The sequence below is a fragment of the Orcinus orca genome, chromosome 3 (assembly GCF_937001465.1).
Source record: "Orcinus orca chromosome 3, mOrcOrc1.1, whole genome shotgun sequence".
Taxonomy (NCBI): Eukaryota; Metazoa; Chordata; class Mammalia; order Artiodactyla; family Delphinidae; genus Orcinus; species Orcinus orca.
This window is the reverse complement of record NC_064561.1, coordinates 61,666,926-61,681,383: the sequence shown is the minus strand read 5'-3', so window position 1 is coordinate 61,681,383 and position 14,458 is coordinate 61,666,926. Positions and strand designations below refer to the sequence as shown.

Genomic DNA, 14,458 nt, shown 5'->3' with positions numbered 1-14,458 from the left:
GAGAGAAACAATATTCTCCATCCAGCTCTGCTTCAATCTACCCAAATCTATCCCTGAAGTTTTCAGTTACACCAGACTTCAAAAAACCCTTTCCAAAATTTTTTCTTTGCCTATACACGTCTAACATTTGCCATGAAAAATGCCCTGCATAAATTCTAATTGGATCCAGGAGAGTTTCCCCAAAAGGGTTTAGTGTAACAGGTTTGGCAGAGCGTAAAAGATGATATAGAAGGTGGACACATTTTGAAAGACATAAAATTTCTCAGAGCTTTTAACTTGATGATATGTACGTTAAATCTCTCAGATTATTAGAGTAAACAATACTTTCCCCACACTCATTAGACACCTTGGGAACAGTCTGCTAAAGAATATACTTTGAAACATGCTTTGGTTGAATTTTCTCAAAGTCCAAGTTTTTAGAAAGAAGCAGAAAATGCTTTAAGGGGATGACCTAAGCAAACAAACAAAAAACCCAAAACAAACAAAACTTTTCAGGATCTGTTCTGTACTCAACTAGATTTTTCCCAAAGGGCCTTGTACATTAATGCTAAATTTGATGAACATTAAAAAAAATTAGTTATTCCCCAAAGTTTTAGTAATGGTCATCTAACTCTGTGGCCAAAACAAAACCTCAAGCTCAACTGAAAAGACGGAAAACTCCCACATTTTCTCAGGGTTTACATCAGATGTGCCCTCCTACTAATAACCCTGTCAGTTCTATGGTGCAGTTGTCACACTTTAGGTCGACCGGCATGACACACACAGAAAAAGGCTACACAACCACAGCTGCGATTTTATAGTTATTTTAATAACCAGGTTTACATTAACAGTCACTTGATGAACTTTTTTTTCTTAATTTCAGCTAAACTCAAAACACAGTTTTCTTCACGGTTCAAAGCAAACAGCTCTTCGCGTTCCAGAGCTGCCTCACAGCTACCACAGATCACAGGGAGATTTACTGTCTGTCCATAGTCACCAGACACAACTGAACACCCACACACCATTTCCAAAGGGGAACTTAAAAGGAATGCTGGCTGCTCAGGACAGCCCATGTGTACACTGGGACTCGAGCTGGAGTTTTCCAGGGGAGAAGGCCTGAGAAGCTGTGGCAGAGAGCTGCTGGGAAGATCTCTCAGGGGGAGGCCAAGGGCAGGCTTGGGATTGAGGCCTGTGGAGCAGAACATGACTCTGCGTGAAGTCATGAAGAAAAAGGCCATAGGATGGCTGGACTTTGAAGAAACCCATTCTCGGGATAACTACAACACTGCCATCTTTAGAAAACTTAGAGGAAATATCTCTAGTGGGGCAGCTGATTTAACAGTTCTACTAATGCCTTCTCAACTACCCAAGATGGTGGCCGCCCCAGAGAGAAGCCCAGGTGACTGACATCCCCCCCTTAGAGAAGGGCCAGGCCAAGAGATGAGACAGCAAAAGAAAGCTTGGGGGAGACGGAAGACCCGGCATGGCCTCCCACACGTGGATGAGATGCCAGGGAATTCTGAGAGGGCTGTGACTCACCGCCATGTTCTCTTCCTAAACCCTCAGGACAGGGCTCTTGAACGGGTCTCATAGAACAGGGCACATTGGAATATAAATGTTAACTTAAGTAACAAGGCATCAGAAATCAAAGTCAAGAATATGGTGGGAGTTTTCTTGGAATTCTCAGAACTTTCTACGCTTGGAAAGTTACTAATTGTACATGAAGACAGAGAGACTTCTCAGATCCTGTTGCCCATCGTGAAGACATACAGGGGTTGTTCCTACAGCACAGGAAACCTGTGTAGAATATAAAGTTCTGCTTGAGTGTTTCATTCAGAAGTCCCAAGTGCAACCAACTTGGCCATGAAAGATTTATTTTTCAAAGCACAGAGAGGTCATGGGGAGGATGAGTTGGACTCAGGCCGGGTAAGAGCAACAGAGGGCACACAAGTGGATGCTCAGACTAGAGTCATATACGTGTCTCTTCCTCCATCTGGTGGTTATAGCTGGTACTGCAACGTATCCTAAAGCCCAGCCCAGCCAATGAGGCATAGATACAGATGGTTCAGATCTGACTAGCTCCTCTGCTTGCAAAGCTGTCATTCTGAGTTCTGTTGTACCACAGGCCCCCAAATCTTTGAGTTATAAATCAAGAGCTACATCCTCCCCTTCGCTTATGTTTCCCTTAAAATAAAGGCACCGTGAAAAAGCCTTAAAAACAGCAAGACTCCTTTTATGAAGGGAAATCATCTTTTTCATGATTAGAACAGAAAGTAGCTTGCTAGGGAAATCCTCTTCCTTGGCTATTTCCAAATTCCTTTTAGCCACGTGTCCCCTTTTCTCTGGTCTTATTAAAACTTGCAGAGATAATGGCTTCTCCTATGCACCTGAAAGGTGCTCGAGGCCTGCTCTTTTCATGAAAGTATTTAGTACAGAGTTGCGGGGTCTACCAGCTGGATCCCCTGAGCACCGAAGTCTGATCCCAGGTTGAATCTATTTTTCCTGCATATGGGCCTCTTGGTTCTACAGATTCTCATTGGGCTCACAGAACTTGCTCCAAAACTGAATTTTCAGAAGTGGCATGATAGGGAATTGGACATTCATGTCTGACAGACAAGGTGGATACGAATGCTTTATGCTAATTTCCTTTACGTGTCATGTCACTTCCACTCACTGGGAGATTCTGGTACTAAAACAAAAAGTTCCCCTAAGGGATATGCTAACGGAAGGGGAAAGAGATGGTTCAGAATTGACAAAGAGAAGCACGGCCACAGAGCATGCACCTTCTGCTCCAGACTGGCTTTCCCACATCCCTGCTGGCCTCCCATAGGAGCTGAGACTCCTGATTAGTAATAAAAGCTAGGGAACATCTAAGCAAACACATTTTTAATAATGACAAAAAAATCATATGCAATCATGGATGTGCCTGGATCTTAGGAGATCAAGAGAATCACTCACCCCTGGCAAGAGAAGCCCATCTCAGCTCCAGTCCTAACTCGAGAAGCCCCCTGCTTGCCTGGTTTGCAAAGAGCCGTGAGAGGTGAGCTCCAACACGTGTTTAGAGGGAGGCGCTATTTAAGCGTGGCTGCCCTCCCCCCAGGGCCTGTGCTGTGCTCCCAGCTGCTGCCTTTTAAGAGCACCAAAGAGGCAGGGAGGGCAAGAGCAAGAGAAAGGTCCTTTCCTCTCTCCCCTCTTCCTTCCCAGCCCAGGAAAGAGAAGAATTTGAAAGCAACAGTGAGAAAAAGGCCCGGCCAAACACTGGCACGACCAAGCAGGTGGAAGCAATGGTTGGGTTTTGGTGTTTTGGTGTTTTAATAAAATGTTCCAAGGGATAAAATCTACTAGGAGGGGATGTGACAAAGTCCAGAACCCGAAGACTGCCTGCCTTCTCCGCAGACCCCAGGGGACCGTGATGGCGTGACAGCTGCCCCGAGTGGCCATCTTCCGTGGAAATCAACGTTACTTCATCAACACAATACACAAGACCCCTTATGCTCACCCACCCGCCTCCCCCGCACACACCCTACCCCAGTCCCTCTGAGCCCTCTGCCTTGCTCTGGGCTCCCACCACCCACTCACCCCAAATAACTGGCGTCCCTTTTGTTCATTTTCCTGACGTCCCAGCTTTGTCTGTCCCCTTGTCATAAGATGCAGCACTACACACGCTCTCAACACTATATAGCGGATGCTTTTACCTTAGTGGCCTGATTGCATGCATGTAAATGGGGGGTAGGGGCGTCCAACAAATCAAGGCTATGCATAAACAGAAAACAAAGCAATAATCGTAAAGCTAGGCAAGCGAGCGTTAACATTGGAGAAACATAAGGCTTGAGGCTTATTGATTCTTTAGATCGAAACTGTTTGGATTCACTTTCCTTCTTAAATATTGGTGTACCATTTTGGCTTCAAAAGAATCGCTTCTTGCTTCCGCCCCTCTCTTTGGGGGAGGGGTCGCTTAACTCAGGGATGTGATGTTAGAACGGCCTCCAGGGGGCGCCACGATGCGCTTGCTGGCCGAGCGGACCCCCTCATCCACTTGGGTGCCTGCAGGTGGCAATAAGTTCCCAGGGATTAAAAAGGGAGAGAGACAGGGGGGTGTGGACAAGAGAGAAAATGGATTAATTTGAAGAGTGTAAGATATTAAATGCCTTCCTCATCTCCCAAGAAACTTCCATTGCAGTCTGTCACAGCTATTCCAGGCTTTTCATACCCACCATCCTGAAAACAAGCCTTTGCCAGGAAAAGCCAGGGTCTTAACTGGATTTCGTCGGACCCTCGGCATCATAACAATGATAATAAAAAGAACAACGGGAATGATAGGAAAAATAGCTGCTCACATTCGTTTTGACGAGCAACGTTTGAAATACTCGTCAGATCATTCCATTCTGTCCTCACCGCTACCCTTGAGGCAGGTACTGTTATTACGTCATTTTACAGAGGAGGTGACTGAGGCTGTGAAAGGTTAGGCAACCTGCCCAGTGTCTCACAGCTTGCAGTGGTGATAGTCTGGCCTGGGGCCGCAGCTAAAAGGAAACACTGATATGATATGCACTCATGTCCTTTAGAAAGGAGCCAAAAAAAGTTTACCGGTGACAGTGGCCAGGGAGCAACAAAAAATGGAAAAACACTGAAAAATTTCTGGCAACTAGGATATGTGATCTCTGACAACGTCACCTTAACTTTTAGCACTTTTCGTCTTCCTCCCCTATGGCCCGTTATGTCTTTTCCTCCCTATCTTCCTGTTTCTCCCACTTCTTCCTCCTCTTTCTTCCCCACAGATACTGTCCCTTTACATGTCTCTTTCCTTTTTTGTCATCTCATTTCCCTCACTTTACAATTTCCAATATAGTGATGCAAATCTACACTTATTTTTCCCCATTTTAAGGCTACTGGTTATTGAGCAATTGAATATTTTCTATGAATATCATAGTTCTTAAAGATTCATGATACAGCTAGGCCATGGTAAATGTTCAGTAATTGCTAGCATTATCATCATGACAAGGAAGGGGAGAGTAGAATTAAAATCCTAGATTAGAAGAAGCTACTGCAATTTGAGCATAAAAATAATCTGAGCTATCTGGTAACCTGGGCAAACAAAGGAAAGAAAGCATACTGCAGGGCTCTCTGTTTAACGCAGAAAATCACTCTCAATTCATAAGGACGTCATCCCGGCCCCGCCCCGCCCCCGGCCCCGCCAGGTGTTATCTCTAAGCAGAATTGGCCATCACTTAAACCTGATCTTTAACCTGGCTGAGCCCTGGCTTCCTTTCCCACCAGGACTTCTCTTTGGTTCAGCAAACGTCCCAGCTTGCGGCCCAGTGACCGTCTCCCTAGAAGGCAATCTGGGTTAGCTCCCGGCATCACCGCTAACCTCGCAGCGCTGAGCTTCCCCTCCCCCTTCCGTCCTCCCTGTTTCACTACCTTCACCATCAGCTTCTCCGACTCACCTGACAGGCTAAATCCGGACTGATGGAGGTTCCTCACAGGCGGGTTGGGCCGCGTGGGAGAGCCCCGGGTGGAGCCGGCGGGGGTGCCCCCCTTGGGCGTGGTGGTCAGGTCGAACACCGGCCCGTCATACATGCCCCTGGGCACTGCGTGCAGGTCCGCCATCTGCAGCAGAGAAAGCGGGCAGCAAAGTTCATTCGCTCAACGGTTAAGGGTGTGTTCTAGGTAGCACAGAGGTGGCAGTGAATTAAGTGCATGTAGTGAGAGCCAGAAAGCAATAATCATGTTATTTTTACTAGGGATGCAATGTACAACATGATAAAGATACTTAACACTGCTATACGCTATAAATCACATCCTAAGAGTTTTCATCACAAGGAAAACAATCTTTTTTCTATTTCTTTAATTTTGTGTCTATATGAGATGATGGTGTCCACTAAACTTATTGTGGTACTCATTCCATGGTGTGTGCAAGTCAAACCACTATGTTGTACACCTCAGACTTATGTTTGTGCTGCACAAGTCAATTATATCTCGATAAAACTGGAAAAAAATTAAAAGGTTATTTTAAGGAAAGGAGAAGCAGTATAAAATAAATAATGTGCGGTGTTGTGATAGAGTGACCATGGAGGTGGCGGGTGAAGGCCTCTCTAAAATAGATGAGCTTCTATCTTAAGGACCAAAGGAGATTGTTGGTGGGGCCAGGGTGGAGGGAGGGAGGGAGGGAGGAGGCTGGGGGAGGTGTGGATGGCAGTGTTCTCAGCAGAGGAAACTGACAGTGGGAATGTCATCAAACAGAAGAACCTCCCATGCGGCTGGAGCAGAGCGGTGGGAAGGGTAGCAGTTTGAGATAGGGTCGTAAGTGCTGGCAAGGACCGCATGGGAGCTCCATCCTCACACTCCTCAGCACAGGTCAAAAGCGGCTGTCCTCATTGACAGTCATTGAAATGACTGTCCTCATTCAGTGGGTCTGACCCCCTGGCCTCTGGCTGTGATCCCACAGCACCTGCCCTGGGACCGTGGAACCCGCCAGCAACATCAGCAGAGGCCAGGCGTGGTGGAACCAGAGCTCACGGTCACATGAAACAGGGCGCCTCCCACAAAGGTGCTCACAGTCTATTATGCAAACACCGCAAGACCACCCAAGGCAGCAGAATGGCCGGCGCACAACCTCTGCCTGTTTCTTATCATTGCCCAGAGGTGAGGCAATGAGGACACGCCGACAGCTGACATCACAGGACAGCTCGTTGTAAGATCCAAGGAAGCTGGCCACAGAGGCTTCCCTCGCATCCGTCAGTGACTCAGGTGCAGGTGCAGAGGCAAAGCTCACCAAATTTGCAGATGTTAATGATTCAGGTGAGATGATGACTCTATCTGGACTCCCCCCAAACCTTGACCAATAACTGTATTTCAGTAACATCTCTTGGGGTCCAGAGGCTAAGTCACATTCATGGAAATACAAAGCTGATACCTGAGACGTTTGAGTTTCATTCTCTTCTCTATTAGGCCAAAACTGGAGTGTGGAATTTTACTCCATACTAGCTACCTTTAAAATACCACTCATAAAGAGAGAAGAATGGTGAAGGGATTTAGAGCACTGTCATGAATGAATAGCGGAAGGCTGCAGGGGTATTTAGACCGAAGGACAGATGGCTTTGGGAACACAGAGGTGCTCAGATGGGTTTAACTCATTCTGTGCAGGTGCCTGGAGCAGAACTGAGCTTGGTCTGCTGCAGGGAGGTAGACCTGCAGAACGAACGAAGTTCGTTCTCCGATGGAGGCCACGGATACGGCTGCTGCCACCCATTGGGCTCTGGAGGACATGGATTCTCTCTGGCTTCTACTCAACAACTGCCTCGGTAACCCTACGTCTGAAACTACAAGGAACTTCCCAAGTAGGAGCTCAGTGATTGGACAACCAAGATCATGCTGGGGCTATGTGCACAAAAAAGGCTTCTCAGAATTCTGAATATTTCAATTTATGTTTCTGTCTCCATCATAATTCTAGAATCCTCTATTTTTGATTTTATAACTGATTGGATTATCTGTTCCCCTTCCAATAAAACATTAAATTTGAAAACAAAAACAGACAAAGAAAAGAAGTTGGTTCTCACAGGCAAGGGTGGGCAGCTGCCTCATGAGATGGGAAGGCCCCCTGTGTTGCCAACATCCACCCAGAGGCTCGACGACCACTTACATATTGAGTTTCTGTGATTCTCTCTCTAAGAGGTACTGCAGTGGGCACCCATTTCCTGTCCCCAAGCCCCCGCCCCAATGTCGCCACGACTGAAGACTCATTCTCCCTGCTGGTGCGGGTGTTGGCAATAGGAAGGGCTCACCGGAGTCCCACCCAAGAACTGCCCTCAGATGAAGAGAACCGCTAGGCCCAAAGCCCCACCCTCTGCGCCGGGGCAGCCCACATCCCATACTGGTTTGTAGGTTGGCGGGGGTGTGTGTGTGTGGAGGGAGTGAATATAAGGCCCAGACCCCTTTCAAGGACCAGCCCAGCTGAGGTCCAGCTGAGGCCTTGGTTACAGCTGCATCCCAGCCTGACTTCTCCCTCTGCCCTGTTCTGCTTCCTTCATTTGGCCACAAGGGGTGATCCTGAAAGCAACACCCAGGAAACCTCTTGCGTGAAAATCTCCCCTTCGGAGCCTGTTTCCCAGGCAACGTACTCTGCAGGGAAGTTGGAAACCCCTGGGATGGGTCCAGGCACAGAGGTGGCATGGTTCCGTTTCCTCTCGCCTGGCCCCCAGTGACTTACACAGGGAGCCCCCTTCCTCCTCTCCCCACCATCTCCCCCATCCCATGTGCACAGATGACTTTATTCTGTCTTAACAGACAAGGTCAGTACCACGGCTCAAATCCCACAATCCCAGAGCTGGTCAAACCCTGTTTTGAGGAGCCCTAAGGTTTCCCTACAGGAAGGCGACCTGGAGATGAGTGTGGGGATAGGAGAGGGAGCTGGAAAGACAGAGTTCTGGGCCTCACCCCTCCATCAGCTAGAGCTACTCTGTCTGTAACGTGTAGGGAGGTAGGCAGACATGTACACAAACGTGTACCCATATGGCTGTGTATGCATCTACCTATTTATCTGTGAAATCAGGGACATAAATAAGATTTTATATGAACCACAGAACTTGCTAGAAGAGTTATAAACATCTGCCCCAGTGGAGCAGCATCAGACAGATGCGGGATGGAACAAGGAGGGGTGGGTGGGGACTGCTGGTTCTCTTTGTAAGCCTTGAAGAGTAAATTATTAACAAAAAATAGATACTTTATTTTGAATTATTAAAATGTTTAATTACTTTAAGGAAAAGCATTCTAAAAACGGGGGGAAATCGTTTGCAAAAAAGCTTTCTTTAGCCAAGAAAGTTTTTGAACCCCCCTTTTATAGTCCATTAAATCTGTGCAATGGTCCTTTGGGAAGAGATCGGTGCTGTGAATTTCTTTGGGAGGATCTAGAGCACACAGACCCCTCCCAATCTCATGGTTCCTGTCCCTGTGCTGAATGGGACACAGAGCCCATCCCCCCCCCACCTCTGGGCTCTGCCTGCTTCTCACCTTCCTCCGGGCTTTAATGCGCTTGTAGACATAGTCCGAGTAGGGGCTGCAGGGAATGAAGCGGCCAGCCCCCTGGGTCACGTGCAGGTTGCCATCTTCCAGCATGATTTTGCCCTGGCAGATGACCACCAGAGGAGCCCCGCGCAGCTCCATCCCTTCAAAGATGTTGTACTCTGCAGCCTAGAGACAGGGGCGAGGGACAAAGCCTTGGTTATGGGTGCAGTAAGGACAGAAAGAGGAACGCGGTTCTCCTGTGCTTGGGATCCTGCCTTCAGCATCCCTAGGAACTGATTCACCAGGTAAGCCAGGAACAGCTTACAAAGCATCTGCAAGCTTCTAGTGGGTGGAGGCCTCGGGAGACAGATGCTTGCTAAGAGTGGGCTTCCTGGCCAAGAGAAGCATCCAGTCTTAAGTAAGGTCCTCACGTGGAAGAAAATTTTTGTCACTGGCAGTGTTCGAAGAGAAGGTGGATAACTACCAGAGATGGTGTATTTGCCATCTTGGACTGGGTAGATGGGTTACATGACCCTTAAATCCCCACTAGCTCGAAATTAAACAATGTAATATGACACAGTGTTGAAGCAAAGGCCACTGCCACCCCAGATGGGCTTCTTCCCTACCTCCTTCATTTATCCAATAAGTGCAAGGCATTATTGAAAAGTGGTTAAGGATATCAGCTTGGAGTCAAGTTATCTGGGTTTGAATCCTAGCTTCCCCATTTACTTGCTGCATAAATTATTTAATCTCTGCATCTCCACTTCCTTAATAATAGTGCCCACCTGAAGAAGACTGTTACAGAGATTCAACAAATGAAAAGCACAGTGCCTGAGACATAAGTGCTTGAAAAATGCTCTTTTTACTAACAAGCACTGTATTTTTAAAACCCTTTCTGTTAGGTACCGGGCTTTAACCGTCATCTTTCACATGGAACTCCTCATGAGGAAGGCATCAGAGCTGTTCACCAATTTTTTTCCCATTCTTTCTCCTTCTAGGCACAAGGTATCCATGTACTTCCTGACCTCCTGGAATAAAGTATGGCCTCCGGCCTGGCTCTGGCCAGTGCAGGGTGAGAGGAAGTGAGATCTCGGAAAAGCTTTCAAAGCCGTGTCCTGGTCCCCGACCTCAACAATCATAGCACGTGTAGAGAGCTGGTGCCTCTACCAGCCCCCAACCCTGAGCGACTGTGATGGGCAGAGCCCCTCTCCTCTGCCAGCCCATTTTGGAAAGCAGGAGTGAGAAAGAAACTGTTGAGGTTTTAAGTCCCTGGGAATTGGGGGTGGTGTGTCATTGCAACACGTCCCTGCCTGACTATCCCGGTTCAACACAAACACATGTCTCTCACCACCACGTTCCCTGCCCACATTCCCCACTCTGCTCCACTCCCACCTGCTCAGGTCTTACCGACTGGTGGTTCTTGGCAGAGACGATCTTGACGGCATCTGGATCCCAGATCACCAGGTCGCTGTCAGAGCCCACAGATATTCTTCCCTTGCGGGGATACAGATTGAAGATCTTGGCAGCATTTGTGCTTGTCACGGCCACGAACTGGTTTTCATCCATCTTCCCCGTGGCCTGTTGAAACGTACACACACAAAATGGTCCATCTAGGGCCTCTGAGCTCAGAGCAGGGGGACCACGAAGGCCCACATATACAAAGAGGGACCTCTGAGACGGTGAGCACAGAAGTCCACCCAGCAAGCTACAGAATCAGTGGGGCTGTCACCATCACCCAGAGAAAATGGTTAAATGCATGGCTTAAGATGGAAGTGACGAAGAACTACAATCCTGCAGCCTGTGGAACAAAAAACACATTCACAGAAAGACAGACAAAACGAAAAGGCAGAGGACTATGGACCAGAGGAAGGAACAAGATAAAACCCCAGAAAAACAGCTAAATGAAGTGGAGACAGGCAACCTTCCAGAAACAGAATTCAGAATAATGATAGTGAAGATGATCCAGGACCTCGGAAAAAGAATGGAGGCAAAGATCAAGAAGATGCAAGAAATGTTTAACAAAGACCTAGAAGAATTAAGGAACAAACAAACAGAGATGAACAATAGAGTAACTGAAGTGAAAAATACACTAGAAGGAATCAATAGCAGAATAACTGAGGCAGAAGAAGGGAGAAGTGACCTGGAAGACAGAAAGGTGGAATTCACTGCCATGGAACAGGAGAAAGAAAAAAGAATGAAAAGAAATGAAGACAGCCTGAGCGACCTCTGGGACAACATTAAATGCACAAACATTCACATTATAGAGGTCCCAGAAGGAGAAGAGAGAGAGAAAGGACCTGAGAAAATATTTGAAGAGATTATGGTTGAAAACTTCCCTAACATGGGAAAGGAAAGAGCCACCCAAGTCCAGGAAGCGCAGAGAGTCCCAGGCAGGATAAACCCAAGGAGAAACACACCGAGACACATAATAATCAAATTGGCAAAACTTAAAAGACAAAGAAAAGTTATTGAAAGCAGCAAGGGAAAAATGACAAATAACATACAAGGGAACTCCCATAAGGTTAACAGCTGATTTCTCAGCAGAAATTCTACAAGCCAGAAGGGAGTGGCATGAAATACTTAAAGTGATGAAAGGGAAGACCCTAAAACCAAGATTACTCTACCTGGCAAGGATCTCATTCAGATTTGATGGGAAAATCAAAAGCTTTACAGACAAGCAAAAGCTAAGAGAATTCAGCACCACAAAACCAGCTCTACAACAAATGCTAAAGGAACTTCTCTAAGTGGGAAACACAAGAGAAGAAAAGGACCTACAAAAACAAACCCAAAACGATTAAGAAAATGGCAATAGGAACATACTTATTGATAATCACCTTAAATGTGAATGGATTAAATGCTCCAACCAAAAGACACAGGCTTGCTGAATGGATACAAAAGCAAGACCCATATATATGCTGTCTACAAGAGACCCACTTCAGACCTAGGGACACATACAGACTGAAAGTGAGGGGATGGAAAAAGATTTTCCACGCAAATGGAAATCAAAAGAAAGCTGGGGGCTTCCCTGGTGGCGCAGTGGTTGAGAGTCTGCCTGCCGATGCAGGAGACACAGGTTCGTGCCCTGGTCCGGGAAGAGCCCATATGCCATGGAGCGGCTAGGCCCGTGAGCCATGGCTGCTGAGCCTGTGCGTCCGAAGCCTGTGCTCCACAACGGGAGAGGCCACAACAGTGAGAGGCCCGCGTACCGCAAAAAAACAAAAAACAAAAAAACAAAGAAAGCTGGAGTAGCAATACTCATATCAGATAAAATAGACTTTAAAATAAAGAATGTTACAAGAGACAAGGAAGGACACTACATAATGATCAAGGGACCAATCCAAGAAGAACACATAACAATTATAAATATGTATGCACCCAACATAGGAGCACCTCAATACATAAGGCAAAGGCTAACAGCTATAAAAGAGGAAATCGACAGTAACACAATAATAGTGGGGGATTTTAACACCTCACTTACACCAATGGACAGATCATCCAGACAGAAAACTTAATAAGGAAACACAAGCTTTAAATGACACAACAGACCAGATATATTTAATTGATATTTATAGGACATTCCATCTGAAAACAGCAGATTACACTTTCTTATCAAGTTCACAGGGAACATTCTCCACGATAGATCACATCTTGGGTCACAAATCAAGCCTCGGTAAATTTAAGAAAATTGAAATCACGTCAAGCATCTTTTCTGACTACAACACTATGAGATTAGAAATCAATTACAGGGAAAAAAACGTAAAAAACACAAATACATGGAGGCTAAACAATATGTTACTAAATAACTGAGAGATCACTGAAGAAATCAAAGAGGATATCAAAAAATACCTAGAGACAAATGACAACGAAAACATGATGATCCAAAACCTATGGGATGCAGCAAAAGCAGTTCTAAGAGACAAGTTTATAGCAATACAATCCTACCTCAAGAAACAAGAAAAATCTCAAATAAACAATCTAACCTTACACCTAAAGGAAACAGAGAAAGAAGAACAAACAAACTCCAAAGTTAGTAGAAGGAAAGAAATCATAAAGATCAGAGCAGAAATAAATGAAATAGAAACAAGGAAAACAATAGCAAAGATCAATAAAACTAAAAGCTGGTTCTTTGAGAAGATAAACAAAATTGATAAACCTTTAGCCAGACTCATCAAAAAAAAGAGGGAGAGGATCCAAATCAATAAAATTAGAAATGAAAAAGGAGAAGTTACAACAGACACTGCAGAAATACAAAGCATCCTAAGAGACTAGTACAAGCAACTCTATGCCAGTAAATTGGACAACCTGGAAGAAATAGACAAATTCTTAGAAAGGTATAACCTTCCAAGACTGAACCAGGAAAAAATAGAAAATATGAACAGACCAATCACAAGTAATGAAATTGAAACTGTGATCAAAAATCTTCCAACAAACCAAAGTCCAGGACCAGATGGCTTCACAGTTGAATTCTATCAAACATTTAGAGAAGAGCTAACACTTATCCTTCTCAAAAAAAAGAAGAAAAAAAAAAAACATAAAGAAGATGGAAGTGACTGCTCTGGAAGTATGCATTTTTTTCTGGACATGTACATACACTTACTTACTTATTTATCCCTTCTAACTCCAAAAAGGATTATAGACAGTTCACAGTAAAAACAAATGTAATTATCAGCCCATATCTCAGATAATATGTTTGTATTTGCATGGGCACAGGATAAATATGGAAGAACCTCACCCAAATGATAACAATGGTTATCCCTGGGTTGTGGGATTATAAGTGAGTTTTGTTTTCTTTCATGTGTGTACTTTTCTGTACACTCCAAATGTTCTTTACTGAGCATGTATCATGTTGGTAATTTTAAAATATATATTATTTTTTAACAGTTCCAGATATGCCAAGATAAATATATACACACATTCATAAATAGATAACAATGTAAAAAAAAGACCAAAAAAATCTAAGTTTGTAAGAGAAGAGACAAAAATATTTATACTTTCCCCCTTCACAAAACAACTTGGGTAAGGAAAGAAGAATTTAGTTTAAAATCTAGTTTTGCGCTTCCTGGGAGCCAAGAAAAGGGAAACTTGGATTACACTGTGTAGATATGTATTCTATTTGGCTCTGAAATGAGTGGCTTCAGGGTTTTAAAAATAAAACAGAGGGAAGTGATCAACTTAATAATGAGTTATTTATTAATTTTACTCAAATCTTAGGAAGTGACTTCATTTGCATGACTTTTTTTTTTTTTTTTCAGCTTCTGTGATGTTAAACAAGGAAAATAAAACCAGGCCACTTTGCCAGAAGACTTTGACAGACAATCACCTGTACAGCCCGGATGACCACACACCACTCCTTGGTGAGCAAATGACCTGAGTCTTAGTCACAGACCCTTTGCTTATCATTTCAGAGGGTTATATCCAACCCTCTCAAAAGAGATAATAAAACCCTCCAAACAAAAAGAATTTTTAATTCACTATT

The 14,458-nt window shown here is 45.0% G+C and overlaps 1 protein-coding gene across 2 annotated transcripts in view; it reads right to left on the bottom strand.

The window, feature by feature from the left end:
* Positions 1-787: 787 nt before the first annotated feature.
* DPYSL3 (dihydropyrimidinase like 3) overlaps positions 788-14,458 on the bottom strand; it is a 114,612-nt gene continuing 100,941 nt past the window's right edge. For both annotated transcript variants that reach the window (XM_004280386.3, XM_004280387.3), the window contains exons 11-14: positions 10,390-10,560; positions 8,989-9,168; positions 5,427-5,589; positions 788-4,023 (exon numbers count right to left, since the gene is read on the bottom strand). In XM_004280386.3, coding sequence (XP_004280434.1) covers positions 3,935-4,023; positions 5,427-5,589; positions 8,989-9,168; positions 10,390-10,560 — 603 coding nt within the window. In that variant the 3' untranslated portion in view covers positions 788-3,934. The remainder of the gene's footprint in view (positions 4,024-5,426; positions 5,590-8,988; positions 9,169-10,389; positions 10,561-14,458) is intronic.